The 18,336-nt window shown below is 38.6% G+C and overlaps 3 protein-coding genes across 5 annotated transcripts in view; 2 read left to right on the forward strand and 1 right to left on the reverse strand.

The window, feature by feature from the left end:
• The first annotated feature begins 602 nt into the window (after positions 1-602).
• LOC113711208 (uncharacterized) overlaps positions 603-18,336 on the forward strand; it is a 195,439-nt gene continuing 177,705 nt past the window's right edge. Inside the window, exons 1-4 of the mRNA XM_072066952.1 lie at positions 603-2,589; positions 2,764-3,425; positions 3,519-4,929; positions 5,065-5,817. Coding sequence (XP_071923053.1) covers positions 603-2,589; positions 2,764-3,425; positions 3,519-4,929; positions 5,065-5,817 — 4,813 coding nt within the window. The remainder of the gene's footprint in view (positions 2,590-2,763; positions 3,426-3,518; positions 4,930-5,064; positions 5,818-18,336) is intronic.
• Positions 8,705-12,132, forward strand: LOC113711209 (cyclin-B2-2-like). Of its 3 annotated transcripts, XR_011821804.1 has the most exons (8): positions 8,705-9,203; positions 10,213-10,303; positions 10,404-10,629; positions 10,723-10,821; positions 10,905-11,083; positions 11,220-11,423; positions 11,502-11,736; positions 11,827-12,132. XR_011821804.1 is itself a non-coding variant. In XM_072066867.1 (7 exons), exons 3-5 carry the CDS (start codon positions 10,425-10,427, stop codon positions 11,076-11,078), a joined length of 474 nt encoding a protein of 157 aa, XP_071922968.1. In that variant the 5' UTR covers positions 8,705-9,203; positions 10,213-10,303; positions 10,404-10,424; the 3' UTR covers positions 11,079-11,083; positions 11,220-11,423; positions 11,502-11,638. The 3 variants fall into 3 exon arrangements, 2 of the variants coding, with proteins under 2 accessions (XP_071922968.1, XP_071922969.1); XM_072066867.1 differs by lacking the exon at positions 11,827-12,132 and having other exon boundaries at positions 10,404-10,625; positions 11,502-11,638; XM_072066868.1 differs by lacking the exon at positions 11,827-12,132 and having other exon boundaries at positions 8,705-10,625; positions 11,502-11,638.
• Positions 13,584-16,279, reverse strand: LOC113711210 (triacylglycerol lipase OBL1-like). Its single transcript, XM_027234388.2, has 5 exons — positions 15,931-16,279; positions 15,390-15,583; positions 15,250-15,283; positions 14,085-14,704; positions 13,584-13,964 (listed from the first exon to the last, which is right to left on the reverse strand). The coding sequence occupies exons 1-5, from the start codon at positions 16,262-16,264 to the stop codon at positions 13,692-13,694; spliced, it is 1,455 nt and encodes a 484-aa protein (XP_027090189.1). The 5' UTR covers positions 16,265-16,279; the 3' UTR covers positions 13,584-13,691.

Genomic DNA, 18,336 nt, shown 5'->3' on the forward strand with positions numbered 1-18,336 from the left:
TAACCCTGGTAGTGTGTTGTTTGGTTAGAATAGGGCTCCTCTAATACGTAAGGCAATTGGGGAATTAAATTCTACGGGCGTACCTAGGATTATTTCTCAATTAGAGCAGTGATTAACGGGCGTACCTTGATCACCGGCACAGTAAGGAGGGGTTGAGTGCCATCGCTTGTTTGGTAGTTATAACCTATTTATTGGTAAATAATTGGAATTGGCTCTGCATCGATGATCAATTAGGTGAACCATTGCTGAAGTTATTTCTTGGCTAGATCCTTAATTATTACTCATTTGATTTTAATATTTTGTTATTTAATTTTTAGTAGTTTCTTAGATTTTATTTGGACTTCTTTGAGTGTCACCTTCTACACAAAAACACCCCCCTTTTTGTCACTGTGAATTTGAAAAGAAACAATTACTCCCAGTCTCTGTGGATTCGACCCTGCTTACCGCTATCTACAGAAATTACTTTTAGTTCGAGCAGGTTTTATTATTGCACAGGCTTCGACAACCTGTCAATTTTTGGCGCCGTTGCCGGGGACTGGCGTTATTATTTGTTTCTTTTTAAATTCATTTTTTGTCCTAATCTTCTGGTTTTCTTCTAGTGTATGCCTCGATCTTCTCGTACAGGTGATTTGATTTTTGACCCTGAGGTAGAGAAGACCGCGCGTAGAACGAGAAAGGAAACCAGACAGCTCAGAGAGGAGCACTCTAGTGCTACATCTCAGAGACCTGAGTCAGGAGTCGAACCAACAGATTCATTTGGTGGCACTTCGAGTGACTTGGAGCAAGAAGAAATTCCCATGGCTAATGCACGAACATTAAGGGAGTTGGCTGCCCCTAATTTAAATCAGCAGCCTTTGTGCATTACTTTCCCGAGTTTGAGTGAAAACACTTCATTTGAGTTAAAATCTGGTCTGATTTCTCTTTTACCCTCTTTTCATGGTTTACCAGGTGAGGAGCCGTATAAGCATTTGCAGGAGTTTGATGTCGTGTGCAACAGTATGAAGCCCCCGGGCATTACAGAAGAGCAGATAAAAATGAGGGCATTTCCCTTTTCCTTGAAGGATTCTGCAAAGGACTGGCTGTACTACCTGTCACCAGGTAGCATCACCACGTGGGACCAATTGAAGAAAAAATTTTTGGATAAATATTTTCCTGCGTCCAGGGCTGCAAGTCTAAGAAAAGAAATTTGTGGGATCAAGCAGCATCCAGGGGAGTCGCTCTATGAGTATTGGGAACGGTTCAACTTCTTGTTGCACAAGTGTCCCCAGCACCAGATAAGTGAGCAGTTGCTCATTCAGTATTTTTATGAGGGGCTCCTTTTCGGGGACAGGAGCATAATTGATGCTGCAAGTGGAGGGGCACTGGTGAACAAAACCCCTCAAGAAGCACGGGAGTTGATAGAGAGGATGGCAGAGAATTCACAACAATTCGGTACGAGAGAGGATTGTCCAATACGCAGGGTGAATGAGGTAGAGACACCCTCCATGCAGCAGCAGCTAACTGAGTTGACTGCGTTTGTTAGGCAACAGGCTGTGAGAAATGCATCACAAGCCAGGGTATGCGGGATTTGCACTGGTATAGGTCACTCTGCAGATATGTGCCCAATGATTCAGGAAGAAACTGCAGAACAGGTGAACATGGCTGACCACGCGCCCGCGCCAAGGAAGCAGTACGACCCTTACTCAAGCACCTACAACCCCTGGTGGAGAGATCATCCCAACCTCAGTTATGGAGGGAATAGGCAACCCAACTTTACACCGAACAGGCAGTCTAACTTTGTGCCAAATAAGCCACCAGGGTACCAGCAGCAATACCAATCCCGACCACCTCCGCCCCCAAGTTCTGGTCCATCTTTGGAGGAGATGATGAAACAAGTGATGACAACCATGGCGCAAAATCAACAAATGATGACAACCATGGTGCAAAATCAGCAAAGGACGGACTCCGAAATGCAGGATATAAGGAATCAGATAAGTCAAATGGCCACAACAATCAACCGTTTGGATTCCCAGAACCAAGGGAAGCTGCCATCTCAACCTGAGTTGAACCCGAAGAATGTGAGCGCCATGACCCTGAGGAGCGGGAAGGAAATTCAGGGGCCTGAACCTGTGATCCCTAAGGATAAGGATGAGGAAAAGATCGAAAATGAGCTTGAAAGGGAGGACAGCAATGGTGCAGACCCAAAGGTACTTCCTGACCCAGTAATTACAGCTAAAACTAACCCGCCTCCTTTTCCTAGCAGGTTGGAAAAATCGAAGAAGCAGGATAAGGAAAAGGAGATTTTGGAGGTTTTTCGCAAGGTTGAGATAAATATCCCCCTGTTAGACGCGATCAAACAAGTACCAAAATATGCCAAATTCCTAAGGGACTTGTGTGTTAACCGAAGGAGGTTGAGGGGAGATGAGAGGGTCATTGTTGGGGAGAATGTGTCAGCGATCCTGCAGAGAAAGTTTCCACCCAAGTGCGGGGACCCAGGTATGTTTACTATCCCCTGTAGGATAGGGAACACTGTGATTAGAAGGGCCATGTTGGACTTGGGAGCATCAATTAATGTCATGCCTAAATCTATATATGCTTCTTTAAAGCTAGGTCCATTAAAAGAAACTGGAATAATCATTCAATTAGCTGACCGCACTAATGCATATCCTGATGGGTTGGTTGAAGATGTGTTGGTAAAAGTAAATGATTTGGTGTTTCCAGCTGATTTTTATGTACTTGATATGGATGATGACCACTCCACCGATCCCTCACCTTTGTTGTTAGGTAGACCCTTTATGAGCACAACACAAACAAAAATTGATGTTAATAAGGGTACCTTATCCATGGAATTTGATGGGGAAACTGTGCACTTTAATATCTTTGATACTATGAAATATCTCTCAAACTCCAACTTTAGCTCAGTTTTCTCTGTGAGTGCTATTGACCCTGCGGTGCAGGAAGTATTTGAAACTGTTGGCAGGGATGAGTTGGAGGTAGCTTTGACCAAGCACCTCGAGTTGGAGACAACTCCTGAGGTGGAGTGGAGTGAAGATCTAAAATGCACAATAGGTGCATTACACTCATTGCAGACCACCACGAAAAGGTATGAAGTCTTACCTATTTTTACTCCCGAACCTCACCAGAGGGTATTGCCATCTGTGGTGCAGGCACCTGTACTGGAGTTGAAACCTCTACCAGAGCACCTGAAATATGCATATCTGGGTGATAATGAGACACTCCCGGTGATTATCTCATCGGCACTGTCAAAAACCCAGGAGGAGAAACTGATCCGGGTCCTTAGAGAGCATAAAGAAACGATAGGTTGGACAATTGCGGACATTAAGGGGATCAGCCCGGCCATCTGTATGCACCGGATTAGACTAGATGAGGATGCCAAACCTGTACGACAGGCTCAAAGGAGGCTTAACCCCCTCATGATGGAGGTGGTGAAGAAGGAAATTTTGAAATTGTTAGATGTGGGGATTATTTTTGCAATATCAGATAGCCCTTGGGTGAGCCCGGTCCAGGTAGTCCCAAAGAAGGCAGGAGTGACGGTAGAGGCCAACCAAACGGGTGAACTCGTGCCAGTGCGGAAACCCACTGGATGGAGGCAGTGTATTGACTACCGCAGGCTGAACGCCGTCACCAAAAAGGACCATTTCCCTCTTCCTTTCATTGACCAAATGATTGAACGTTTAGCTTGTAGAGCTTACTATTGCTTTTTGGATGGATTTTCAGGATATTTTCAGATAGCAATTGCACCAGAGGATCAAGAGAAGACAACCTTCACGTGCCCGTTCGGGACCTTTGCCTATAGACGAATGCCATTCGGGTTGTGCAATGCACCTGCAACATTCCAGAGGTGTATGGTAAGTATTTTTTCTGAATATGTGGAGAAAATAATTGAAGTTTTCATGGATGATTTCAGTGTGTATGGTGATAGTTTTGATACATGTTTAGATAACCTGAAATTGATCCTGATAAGGTGTATAGAGACTAATCTTGTGCTTAATTGGGAAAAATGTCATTTTATGGTTGAGCACGGGATAGTCCTGGGTCATATTGTATCGTCTAAGGGCATCGAGGTTGACAGGGCTAAAATAGATATTATATCTGCTTTGCCTTACCCCGCTAGTGTGCGGGAGGTACGCTCTTTTCTTGGACATGCAGGTTTTTACCGGAGGTTCATCAAGGATTTTTCAAAAATTGGAGCCCCGTTGTTCCAACTCCTACAAAAGGAGGTGACCTTCGAATTCGATGCCAAATGTGAGAAAGCCTTCGACAAGTTGAAAGAGTTGTTGACCTCACCCCCAATCATCCAGCCCCCTGACTGGAGTCTACCATTTGAGATCATGTGCGATGCCAGTGATCATGCTGTAGGGGCTGTGTTGGGGCAAAGAATGGGAAAGGCAGCTCACGTTATCTATTATGCATCCCGCGCCCTGAATGGGGCCCAGTTGAATTACTCCACTACTGAGAAGGAGCTGCTTGCAGTTATTTTTGCTCTAGAAAAATTCAGGTCATATCTGTTAGGTGCTAAAGTGATTGTATTTTCTGATCATGCAGCATTAAGGTACCTGATGACCAAGAAAGATGCAAAGCCAAGGCTCATCAGGTGGATATTGCTACTACAGGAATTTGACCTGGAAATAAGGGATAAAAGGGGCTCAGAGAATTTAGTAGCTGACCATCTGAGTCGTATACCCGTTGGAGAGGATAAGGAACCATTGAGGGATGCATTCCCTGAAGAGCATTTATTTTCTTTAAATTCTCAATTGCCTTGGTATGCTGATCTGGTCAATTATTTGGTAACTGGTAATTTTCCTGCAGGTTGGCCAAAGTCGAAGAGGGATAAATTGAAGAGCGACGCCAAGTACTTCATCTGGGATGACCCGTACCTATGGAAGAGGTGTGCAGACCAAGTGATGCGGAGATGTGTAAGTGAAATGGAATTTCAATCAATTTTAGCTTTTTGTCATACTTTTGCCTGTGGAGGTCATTTTGGACCCAAGAGAACTGCTCATAAGGTTTTAGAAAGTGGATTTTATTGGCCTTCATTGTTTAAGGATGCCTATGTGTTTTGTAAGTCATGTGATCGCTGTCAAAGGGTAGGTAATATAGCCCGTAGAGATCAAATGCCCCAAGTCCCGTTGATTTTTGTTGAAATTTTTGATGTTTGGGGTATAGATTTCATGGGGCCTTTTCCTACTTCTTTTGGTTTTATATATATTTTGCTGGCAGTTGATTATGTGTCTAAATGGGTGGAGGCTAAGGCCACTCGAACTAATGACTCGAAAGTAGTTGCAGATTTTATCAGGTCTAATATTTTTGTGCGATTTGGAATGCCAAGAGCTATTGTCAGTGATAGGGGAACGCACTTCTGCAACAGAACCATAGCTGCGTTGTTTCGCAAGTATGGTGTACTCCACAGGGTCTCAACGTCATACCACCCTCAGACCAATGGTCAAGCAGAGGTGTCGAATCGGGAGATTAAGTCCATTTTAGATAAAATGGTGCGCCCTGATAGGAAAGACTGGAGCCAAAGGTTGGAGGACGCACTCTGGGCCTATCGGATGGCGTACAAGACTCCTATAGGGATGTCACCGTACAGGTTGGTATTTGGGAAGCCGTGTCACCTTCCAGTAGAGTTTGAGCACAAGGCTTTTTGGGCGATAAAGCAATGCAACATGAATCTAGAGGAGGCCGGTGCCCAACGGAAGTTGGATTTGCAAGAATTGGAGGAGATTCGGAACGAAGCCTACGAAAATGCATTAATTTATAAGGAGAGAAGCCGAACATTTCATGACCAACAAATTTCAAGGAAAACATTTGAAGTTGGTCAGAAGGTCCTCCTATACCAATCAAGGCTCAAGCTATTTCCAGGTAAGCTACGTTCCCGTTGGATTGGACCTTTTATTGTTACTCACGTTTTTCCATATGGTGCAGTTGAGATCCGAAGTGCTAAGACAGACAACAAATTTGTGGTGAATGGACACCGTCTCAAATATTATTACGAAGGATTTTCAGGTAGAGAGGTGGAGACAATGCGGCTAGACGCACCACCGTGTCCTAATCAGTGACACTTTACCATGTCTAGCCAAAGACATTAAAGAAAGGCGCTCCTTGGGAGGCAACCCAATTGTTCCTTTTAATTGTTTGTTCAATTTCGTGTGGTAGTTTAGATGTGTTCTACTTGAATTCGATTGATTTTGGGTTTCAGTTTTCGTTTTTGCTGATTTATAGGTGTCCTTCAGTCATGACGTGCCCGCGTGATGATGTGCAACTATACTCGAATCAAAAGTACATGATAAGTACTTTTGCTGATTTCGTTTTTGTACATGCTCGAATCAAAAGTACTTCAACTCATGTGACATTGTTGGGAATGATCTCTTGAGTGTTGCAGGGTTAAGTTTTGGAATTAGATTTTGCTGATAAAAAGAGTATTCCAAAAACAAAAAGAGCTTTTAATTTTGTCTGGTCACCACATAATCATGGCAGGGGATGTTCTGTTTTTTCCTTCTTTTAGTATTTTGATGTTTATGGATGAAAGGATTAGTCAGCATCTGAGATGATGAATTATTCCAACATGATGAAAGCTTTTCTTATTAGCTTAATTATCTTTTTTAATTATCTTTTGCCTACTCATTGATTTAGTACTAGATAATGAAGTAATTCCATATACACTAGGAACTTAAGAATGGGTAGGATAGATTGATTAAGGTGTAGATCTATAAAGAATTTTATTTGAATATTTTATGCGACATAGAGTTACAAAAAAAAAAAGATAATTTGGGTGTACGAAGATTAAGTTATATTGTCTCTAAACAAAATGAGGATAGTCTTCAGTATTAAAGTAATTTACTAAGCGTGGATTGAAATTTAAGAGACACAGGATAGGGCAAAAGCATAGTACTAGCTTTAGGAATTGTCTAGGAATCTGGTACGTTCATTTTTTCCAGTTCTCACCCTTTTCTTCTGAACTGGGGCCTCTGGGCAGGTCGGAAGTTTTGGTGGATTATCAATCAAGACGCCGTGACATGAGCCGCATAATATAAGAAAATTAATCTAATACTGCCAGGGGCCAAAGAGAAGGCTGGTTCACAATCGTAAGAGAAAAATTATTTTGGTTCAGAAGTTTAAATTTTTAGTTAATTTTAAGTGATGATTGTCTCTAATTTACTTAAGGAATGTCTCCTGTATTGGCGTCATTAGATAAGCCTGGAATAAAGTTTAGAAACATAGGACAAAAAAGTACATTAATTTGCTCTTTTCTGGGATTGACTGGTTTCTGCAATGCAACTTTATCACCAGCATACTACACTAGCTTTAAGAGAATCTATTGAGTGATTGCTGCATTCATTTCTCGGTTCTCACCCTTTATCTTTTGTCTGGCCATGCAAAAAACTTGGCAGATTATCAAGCAAGCCACCGGGAGCTGCAGTGATTAGTTTAAGAATACGCTGTAAGGATGAATATTCTTCCCTTGTGAACATATGGATTCCAGGCTAGCCTTGTGATAGAATACAGGCAGATAGAGTAATCAAAAACTCTCTTCAGAAATTGAGCGATGAGAGATGGTCTGCCGTTTTAGACGGGTTTTAGTAAAACCGTTTTGCCATGTTAAGTGCTGTTTTACGCTAGCAGTTAACAGGTCACTTCATGTTCAGAATATGTAACAAGTTCCATCATCAATTTGGTCAGAGTATTTGTGACTTTGGACAGAAGGTAGCTTTGGAATATATTTCCTTTGTGTTCTTGATCCTCATTCCCGGTTTACTTACAAATCGGCATTTCTTGAGGATTCTATTCCAGAATCTATGACCTCTTCCATATCAATTACTATTTTAATTCCAGTTTGTGTAAAGTCATTTTCATCATTATATAATAATTAATTTACAATGTCTTTATGCTTTTTTTTTTCATTTCTTATTTCTCCTTCACATAATTGCCATCTTTGCACGTCTAATCAACACTGCTGCTACTCAATGTCAAACCGTTGCAATTCTCGCTGCATATGAAATGCAAGACCAGGGACAGAATGGAGTCGAGGCATAGAAGCCAATTTTGCTCCCAAATGAAGGCAATTATTTGCCCCTTCAACGTTTAAATGGGCATGGGCCTTTGTGTTTTTTCCGATCAAAGCAACCATGAGATTGAATATCTCCACTCGACGACGATGCTCAATAGCTGCATGCAATAACAACCGTTCGGTATGTTTGTCTGCATACCAAATTAGATCAAGAAAACGATTTAAACACTCTTGTACAAGTTGAAAAACTCCATGCTCTATGGCTAAGTGTAAGTTAGGGGTATTGTCATTGGGGAAGAAGTATTCCTGAACAAAATTGATATCTTTCTCTTCTATCTCCTCGCAGACAAAATCTACAAGTCTAAGTTCTTTATTTCCGACAGCTCCCTTATTCGTGCGTCAAGTAGAAAGACAAGACAAGTAAGTATGCAAAAGATTTACGTTTGCATTGAAATGAAGTATAGTTGGAAACCTTACTTACAGAATAATGGTGTAGTATTTTTTTCTTGATGTACTTTAAGTGAGATAACATGTTGGAAAAGTAAAAAGTTGTTTGGAAAACCAACTTAGTGGCAAAAGAACTAATATCATTTACTGTTTCATTATTTTCCCCCAAAACAAATTAAAGTTATAAAAAAAGATAAAGCAGACACAAAACTTTAATACCTTTACTGAACTTGCTCAGAAATACGAAGAATGAAACTGCTGTGCTTTTAGCAACATCTGCAGGTGAATGGAAGTTTTTGTGTTTTGTTTCCTCCGCATCAACTTGCACCACTAAAAGCAATGGAAAATTAGAATAACATCACACAAATTGGGAACTGATAAAATAAATCAAGATCGTACTCCATAGCAGTGGAGTTTAGAACTTGAGGGGAGCTTTCTGTAATTGTCAAAAACCTCAGAGGAGGTATGTTAAATTAACCCTAAAGAAAATAAAAGAAAAAGTGGGCATTCCTTTTGTACATGCTCGAGTACTTCAACTCATGTGACATTGTTAGGCGCTCTTGAGTGTTGCAGGGTTAAGTTTTGGAATTAGATTTTGCTTCTTTTTTGCTTCTTCTTATCTCTCTCACAAGAAACACTCTCTCCGCGACAAACTATCCTCTGCAAATTATCTCGAACGCCAAAACACTTGGAGTTTTTTTTTGCCAAATCTCCCTGCAAACAAACTTTCCTTATTTTCCCATTGAAGGTATGTAATTGCATGGTAATTTTTTTTTATTTTGTGAGCAATTAGATAATGCTTTTGCTAAATGTCACCGTAAAGAAGTTTTCCATTCTTCAAGTTGTTCCCTTTTTTTCTTGAGATTTTATTGGACATTATTAGCTATTCTTGAAACTGTGTATTGTATTGTGTTGAATTGTGAGGGTTAAGTTTTAAAGTTTGCCCTAAATTGATTACATTTAGAATTAGTCCCATATGTTTGAGATTGAAATAGATGTAGTAATAGTTTATGATTTGAGTGCATTTGTTGTTCAGCTTTATTCCTCTCGGTTGTCTACTTGATTCGTGCGACTATTTTGTTACGGATTTGTTGCCCATAACCTGTTCGATAAAATGTCAAGTAGATAACCGAGAAACTGGTGAATCTTAGAAAAGTGATTACAGATAAATCTCATGTCACCAGATACTTCATGTGAAAGAGTCTTACAAGGATACATGTTGATAGGCCAGTGAAAGAGAGAACCTAGTTTATTCAATTTGAATTAATTCACTTGATTTAATAGAAGCATCATTGAGTCTCTTGCATCCGCATGACCCGATTAGAGTTTATGACCAAGCATACACCCTTCCACAGCTAGGTAGAGAGGCAGTCAGGATGGACAAACTAGGTTTTCCTTCTCTTAGACTTATTAAAGGACTGTCTGCGTGACCGGCCTATGCTCAATTTGTAGGTTTGTGTTACGGGCAATAAAATAAAAGGGGTCTTTACCTCAAAAAAAAAAACTGAAGCATCTTTGCTAACTGCTACTCGAATTGAGCACTGTTGTCTTTACAGATTTCTTCTAATTCCTGCTTAAGAGGAAAAAAAAAGTAACAACCAGTTCTTAATTGTGATATATGGTAGTGTTTGAAAGAAGTGACAGTAATGTCTTGCGGCTTTTGCCCAAAAAAAAAAAAAGATTTGCAGATATTTGATCCCTCATTTGCCGACAGACTCTTATCTTTATTTCAGTTTTATTTCATTATTCGCATGTAGATATCTAGCTGTGTCCCATCTAACTACATGGCACGGCAATTTGACATCAATGAGAGGATGAGGGGGCATTCTTATTGATTGGCTGATAGAGGTAAAGAAATAATTTCACATTACTTTGGCATTCCTACAAATTCTGAACTGTCAGAAGTAAGAAAAAGGTTGCGGCTAACACTGTAGTTCTGAATGTACAGGTGCATTACAAGTTTGAACTGATGGATGAGACCTTGTATTTAACTTTCAATCTAATAGATAGGTTCTTAAAAACAGTCTCTGTGGTACGCAAGAAACTTCAACTTGTTGGAGTGACAGCAATGCTTCTGGCTTGTAAGTATGAAGAAGTTTCTGTTCCTGTCGTTGAAGACCTCATATTGATTTCTGACAGGGCTTACTCCAGAAATGACATGCTTGAGATAGTAGGTTTGTTATGACGTCTATTGTCTATGAGTTGATCTTTGATATATGAAGGTTTCCTTTGTCATATAACTAAAATTGAACTGTGACTTGCTGCAGGAGAGCTTAATGATCAATACCTTGCAGTTTAATCTTTCAGTGCCTACTCCTTATGTCTTCATGAGGCGCTTTCTTAAAGCTGCTCAATCTAATAAAAAGGTATTGTTTCGTATTTAGTGTATGTGAATTTTTTGCACTATCTTGATCTGCCTAATAACTGACAATAATCTTCTGATGACTAGTTGGAGCTTCTGTCCTTCTTTATCGTTAAGCTGTGCCTCTTCGAGTATGAAATGCTTAGGTTCCCCCCGTCTCTCTTAGCAGCAGCAGCAATCTTTACTGCACAATGCTCTGTCAATGGGTTCAAGAAGTGGACTAAGATATGCGAGAGACATACAAACTACACTGAAGATTAGCTTTTGTAAGTGGTTCCTTATGCTTTTCACACATTAATGAATTTTTTCATAAAAGGTAATGGTGGCTTTTGTATTATGTATACTTTATAAAAAATTTATTGTGAATTTATGTTAATTTTCTTTTTCCTAATTATGTTTCAGAAAAGGTTTGTTTTGCCTATGGGACTGGAAGCTTGGACCTTAAGATCTATTGGCAAAAAATGGAGAAGTTGGAAGGCAGATTTAAAGGCTACATATTTTGATCCTACTGTGCCAAATGCTGAAGCTCGGTTTCAAAAGGATGTAAGGGTTCAGGAAGAGCAATGGATAAAACTTTGGACTTATTGGAAAAGTGAAGAAGCGAAGGTACAAATCAGCTACAACATTCTTAATAAAATTGTGTTTATTCAATGCTGTAATCTTGGTTATGATTTTGAAATTTAGAAACTAAGTGAGAGGAACAAGAAAGCTAGAGGGGAAAAGAAGATGAACCACACAACCGGAAAAAAGTCATTTGCTCATCTTCGGAACCACATTGGATGAGGTCGGGGGACAAGCTCTTGGACCAAACTAGTATGAAATACAGATACAAGTTGCAATGAGTCCAAGTGACCAATTGATTAGACCGTATGATTTGCAACAAACAATTCAAGATGCACTTGGTGCACCAATTGCTTTGGTAATATATGCACTTACTTACATTGTGGCTTTTATGGAATTTTATTGCTAGCTAGGATGATCTAATGATCCCAACAAACTTTGTGCACAGGTGAACCAGCTGAAGATTGATGGGGTATTCGTGGTTATGACTGAAGGTTCTCATTTCATTGGAAAGTTTGGAAGCTACTGCAAGTTCTTTCTACTTGTTAGGGAAGAGAATCTTTTAGTTTGTGCACAAGAGAATCTTTCAAGTTTGTCCTTGTTAGGGATTTGCTATGTTAGTACTTGTTCCTGACTTTTAGTTCAACAAAGTATATTTGAGCATTGACTTTTGCTTTTAGATTCCTATATGCATGCTGTTCTTTGGGATAATTTTACTAGTCTATTGGGTTTCTGATTGACGGAATGTATGGTAGGGAGCACTACCTGCAGGTTGTTTCTCTATCAAAGAAAAAAAATATTCCTGGCAATTAAAAGTGTCAGCATAGAATTCGATATCCTAATGTTGTACTATAGCTATCCTGACACTTTCGATTATCAAGAAAAGAAATTTTTGTTGGCAAATGGGATGCTATAACAGCATAGCTTTCCTGACACATTTAGATGTTACGAGCCTATCCCCACATTGGAAGGGACGACACTCGTCCGAGGTGTGAGGAAAGGTAAAGTGTCAGGTTAGATTATTTATACGAACACTTTTAAATGCCGTTAAAAGTTATTTTGTTGTAGTGATGTCACATTAGTAAACTCGTCCTAAAAGTCCCAATCTAAGCCAATACCAGTTTGGACACTCAAATTAACAAAAAAAAAGGCCTTCATTATGATGATGATGCTCAATTGAACATTTCCATTGGATCAAAATCCAATAGTTAAGTTCATCATATCCACGTTTCATAGCCAAGTGTTGCAGTCAAATAATTCAATCTGGATAACTCAAACATGTGAAACTCAATTGAACATTTCTAGTAGTGGTCGAGGCATTTGCAGCTTTGTAGCAGTTAAAATTTTCCAGAAGAAGCTAGAGCCACCATCAAAGCTTTCAAACAAAACCTAAAGTCACATGCAACAAATGATATGGTACGTACAAGACTGTCGCAATACCTTAGCAACACTATGGACCAACATAAAAGCAAATTCTCGTGAAAGAATTGACATCAGACATTGTCATTTTGGATCAACTTACAAACCAAAATCTATGGTGAGCAAATAGCATCATCATCATAATGAAGGCTTTTTCTTTTCTTTTTTTTTTAAAAAAAAACATTTGAGCGTCCAAACTGGTATTGGCTTAGACTGGGACTTTGTAAGTAGGTTAAATCATGATAAAGTGGTCTTTGTCAAAACAAGTTTTCTAGAGAAAAGTAGAAATACGAAAACGTATGCTTGATGAGAAGAGCAGCAGCTTGCTTGACTGCCTTAGACGTTGCTCTAAAATAAATGGAAAAAAAAAATCTAATGATCCCCAAAATAACCATTATGACTACATTATTGCAAAGTTAAGGAAGCCAAAAAGGGAATCCTATTTTGATCATTATGGTTTTGTCATAAAAGTAGCAATCTTTGGTTTTGGTGTATGATTCCTCTATATCATTTTGTGTACCTATTGTACGAACCAAAATTTTAGGATTCTAATAAGAATAATCAATGCGTGTAGAGTTATAAAATTGAAGGGATAAAACAATCGCTTGAAATATATGTGAAAAAAAGAAAACAATCAACTTAGAATATTATTGAAATCTCAAACACTTAAAAAAATTACACCACAATAGAAAACTTGACAAACTCTTCCAAAATCTTTCTACAAAGCATCCAAAATAATGTTTTATTTATACTCTACCAAACTTGTTGGAAAAGAAATCACTTACATAAGAAATTAAACACAAATTCCTAAATCACACAACTACTAAAAATCTAACTCCAATAAAACTAATAAATAAATACTTCTATGCTTGGTTTTGTTTGCCAACATATATGTCATTCTTGTTTCAGGCCTTTCAACGGAGGGTCCCAGAAGGGTAAGGTCCCCAATCTGGTGGCGTTATCATAGTCCTGAGGACCATGATCTGGTAATCCAGGAATGACCAATCCTATCAACCTAGAAATGATCACAGACGACCCTTCTCTATACTCCATTCCTCTCGTGAAAGGGATAATGAAGCTCCTAATCAGCTCGTAAACGGCATTCAAATGCTTGGGTATAAACGACAGCAGTGAAAAGTAGTTCTTGTTTGGTTCTTCGTCTAGAATCTGTTTCGGTTTTAGTTCCAAAATAAGAGAAAAAGAATTATAAGATCACTCCCATAAAATAATACAAGGAAAAAAAATACTGGGGAATAGATAAAGAAAGGAATAAAGTTTTTTTTTTACCTGCCCTCGGTAGCGGCTGTTGAAGTATAAACAAAGGCCAAAGTGCTTGAACATGAGGGTTTTGTCATCAAACGGTACTCTTGGAACTATATCATTGTTGTAGACATATCTGCAATAGTTTACACCATAAAATCTAAGCTTGTCCTTCATAAACTCCCCAAATTGCTCATCTCCAACTCTAGGCTGCCCGAAAGTGTACACTCCTTCCATTCTTTCCAATAGCTCATTTTCTTCATGTAAAATCAGTATGGCAGGAAACAAAATTGCCAACGCCCCTCCTAAGCTGTGTCCAGTTACCACGAATTTTGCATTCTGATTTTCCCTCAATCTATTTCTCAAAATTTCCCTTATTGTGTAATAGGCATAGTCTTTTCCACCTGAGCCTTGCTCAATTTTCTTTGGCCAACCCTTTCGTTTTTGTAAGCCTAAGGCTTTCATAAATCCAGCATGAATCTTACCCACTCCTTGGATATCATACCACGAAATATCCAAATCCGTACGCCAATCATCAGCTTCAAACGGTTGTGTCCCTCGAAATGCCACCTCAATCAGGTTAGAATCAGCACTAGTTATCTTGTCTTCGAAAATGATGGCTTGTGTTGTGTATGATTCCTCATAATCTGAATGGAATGGGTAGACAAGTTGTAAATTGTAAATCAAACTTCAGAATTGCATTACTTTGCTAAAAGAGTTATTCGTTTACTTTCAATAATTTCTCAACTCTTGACTAACAATATTGTCCTGAATATTTTGGCTTTCCATGAAAACGTAAATGCATGCATCAGCTTAAAACCAGGAAAAACCTTGGAACTTTCACTAAAAAATTCCAAGTTCAGGGAACAAAAGACTGAGTAGAGAATTTGAAGTCCAACTTGTCTAAATTCATTAGTTTCCTTCATATATAGTCAGCTTTTGCATTTTTCTTATATCAAACAAAATATATAGGTTGTATTTTCCGATAACCAGGAAACTTGTTAATGTGCATTTTGACATGTTAAAGTATGGCCATCATTCATGTTAATTTGCAACTTAATTATACGCATTATCACCACTACACTAAGAGACCAAAATGGTCAGCAACAATGAGTGGCAAGAAATGGTTGTCTTTTGACAAGAAAAAGAAATGAGTAAAATTTCACATAAAGAGGAGAACGGAGCCACTGACCATTCCAAAAGTTGAAGGAGCCCAAGAATTCCATCTGCAAGAGTAGAATTGGAAAAAAGAAAAAAAAAAGACTTGAAACTTGTTCCAGGCAATATAACATGAAACTTGCATTGCACGTCCTGAAATTACATATAAATTACCTGCCAGTGATCTGTGACCACAGTTCTGGCGAAGGCTTCATTTTCATAGGCTAATTTAGCGGCCATTATAGACAAGGCCGCACCATACCTCTCGTCATTAGCTTTGATCCTTCCGTCTAAATCCACTCGCGTGTCCACATTCGCAACTAGCGACCTAAAATTTGCAGCCGACCTGTCTGGCTTTACTACATTTCCTGCAATTAAAGCATACACAAGGCCATACAGTTACCGTATTATTTGGCTCGTTGCATGAAATAAACAACGATCTCCATGAAACATATACAAGATTTCAATGGCCGCTATGATCATTCTTTTCTCTAGCTAATCAAAAGTTGCCTTCCACATTTTATTGATCTATGTCAAATAGACTACGATTTGACACCAAAAATTGGTGCCTAATCCAGTTTCCCTGTGTTGCATAATAATATGCTTTTGCATGCATGCATGCAGCAATGAATTTACGCCTATGATTTTTCCGGCGAGGTAATGTATATGAATTAATGGAACATCCAACATAAATAAAACAGAAATTCAAACAAACCCGTAAGAAAATGCAGTAAAAGTCCGCCAAAGCCACCATTGCTGGATGGATAATTCAGCAACAGCTCCAGAGTAGATCCTAGGCCAGCCAAAGGTTTTTTCAACTGAAGGAGGAGCATCTGAGCCACGACAGACACAAAAACTACCCATCGGCGGCGGAGGCCTCTTAGGCTGTCTGCCTCCGGGGCATCAAAGAAGTCTCTTTTATATAATTCGCGTGAATAGAAGATGCGAAGGAGGTCGCTAAAACCAGCTTCTTTTGGATTGAGCAGCAAATAATCTTTACAGAAATCTTCTTCGGAGGCCATATCTAGCTTAGAAGCAATGGTACTCATTGGGTAGATAGATATGTTGTTGCGTCAAAGTCTCAAGGGTCAACTGATTTATAGTTCAAACTATAGCTATGTGATAAAATTTCTATTGCTGGGTAGATGGTTAAACGATGTGGTGTTTTCTTGAATGAGAACCATTGCCCTGCATATATATGTATTTATAGCCGAGTAAGATCATTAGCAGTCGTCGCAGTTTGAATTTGTCAAAAAGATGGGATTCCACAGATGGGTTAAAAATGATGTAGATGAAAAGGGGAGAAGGGCAATGTAACTGAAGAAAAATAGTGCTTAGATTGGGGTATAGGGAAGACGACATCTTCAGAGAGGAGACAAATCGTCACAATCACGGTCAACTGATTGTTCAAAGTGTAAAGAAGAAAAATAAACCTTAACCCTAAGCCCAAAACAATATGAACAAGTCAGAATTTGCGATCGCCTAAACGATGTTTCTTCGTAATCACTTATTTGGTCATGCGCATAACCCAGGTTGAACAATCTGATAACGACTAGTCAGCAGGCTTTTGCTATAATCCTTTTGCTGCTTAGCCAACCGTTTTTTTTTTTTTTTTTTTAAGGAATTGACTGAAATAGTACTTATTAGGAAAGGACCAACTTTGACTTGTTTATCTCACACGTAGAAAAATATCGAAAACTTGAATAAACTTTTTCTTTTAAATTCAAAATTGCGAAAATCTACAGTCATGAGAAAAAAAAATTCAAACTTGAATGAAAAAAAATTTTCACAAAATTTGTACTTTTATTAATCATGAGAAAATCAACTTTACAAAGGGAATCTTCCCCTGTTAAATCAACAGTCATCTCTAATGATCTAAAGAATCATTTTACACATCCTAAGATGCACAGCAATACAAAAAGAATTTCTGTAAAGTAACTCAACCACACAGCCAATCCGGATGTAATCCCCATTCCAACATCAGCTGCCAATTTTCTTGAGTTCATGGAACCTTTGGCCAAGATATGACAGATAGCTGAATAGCCTTGACCATGTGTACTTGTTGAACACCCAATTCTTTGGGCTAAGTAGAAAAAAAAAAATCTTCGGGCTGGGTGAAATTGCTTGCTAAGCTTTAGATACAGGGGGAAATGAAATGTATGGTTTCACGAACTTTCTTGGGCAAAATTTTTGGGCAAAAAATTTCTCAAGCAACTTTTTGTACATTAACTCAACATCAGCTGCCAATTTTCCTGAGTTCGTGATAAATACATCTATTTTTCCTATAGCATTAAAAAAACTGCACTTACCCCCATGACGAGTAATGATTTTCATAAAGTAATCTACTTTTATATGCTAAAATACAAGTCTTCTCATATCTAGTTGATGTCTAAGTTTTTTAGCATCCCTTTTTCTTGAATTCTCGTATTTCATCTGCTAATGGACGTAATTAGCAGATTTGTGCTCAATTGAGAAAAGTAATCATTTGCGTAGTTTAATTATTTTGGACCCATATTTCCTTCATTTGTTAGTTGCTAGTGGGCCTAATATGTTGTAGCCCTTCTAAATCCAGACAAATTTTGTTTATGTTACTTTCTTTTTTTAAAAATCAAAAGCAGAATAAAGGAAAAAACAAACATTTTAGCTACCATTCTTGTGAAAGAAGTTTTTTTTCCTTTTCTTTTTCTGTAAAGTCTTAAGACGGGAGATTGATTAGTTTTTCTTTTCCCTTTTCTGCAGTAATCTTATGACGGAAGCTTGATTAATCAAAAGCGTAAGGACTAGACTATCACAGATTTCTTTGAGTAAAACAATAGAGATAAATATATACATATATATATATATATATATATATATATTCTAAACTCGGTATCCCCGAAATAGACCTCTGTTTGATTTTGCATTGTGTTGCAGTTGATATCAATCAACCAATGACCTCCTATTGTGTCTTGCAGCAAAGCTAAGGGAGACTATTGACTGAAATCTAACGATATAACAAAAAACGAAATTTTTTGGGGCAAATTTGATACATAATCTATAGTATTTTTCAGCAGCATCAATCTTTTTTTGAATCTGGTAGCAGAGGAGAATAGGCTAAGGAAGCTAAAGTCCCCAGTCGGGT

This window comes from Coffea arabica, chromosome 10e (assembly GCF_036785885.1).
Source record: "Coffea arabica cultivar ET-39 chromosome 10e, Coffea Arabica ET-39 HiFi, whole genome shotgun sequence".
NCBI classification, from domain to species: Eukaryota; Viridiplantae; Streptophyta; class Magnoliopsida; order Gentianales; family Rubiaceae; genus Coffea; species Coffea arabica.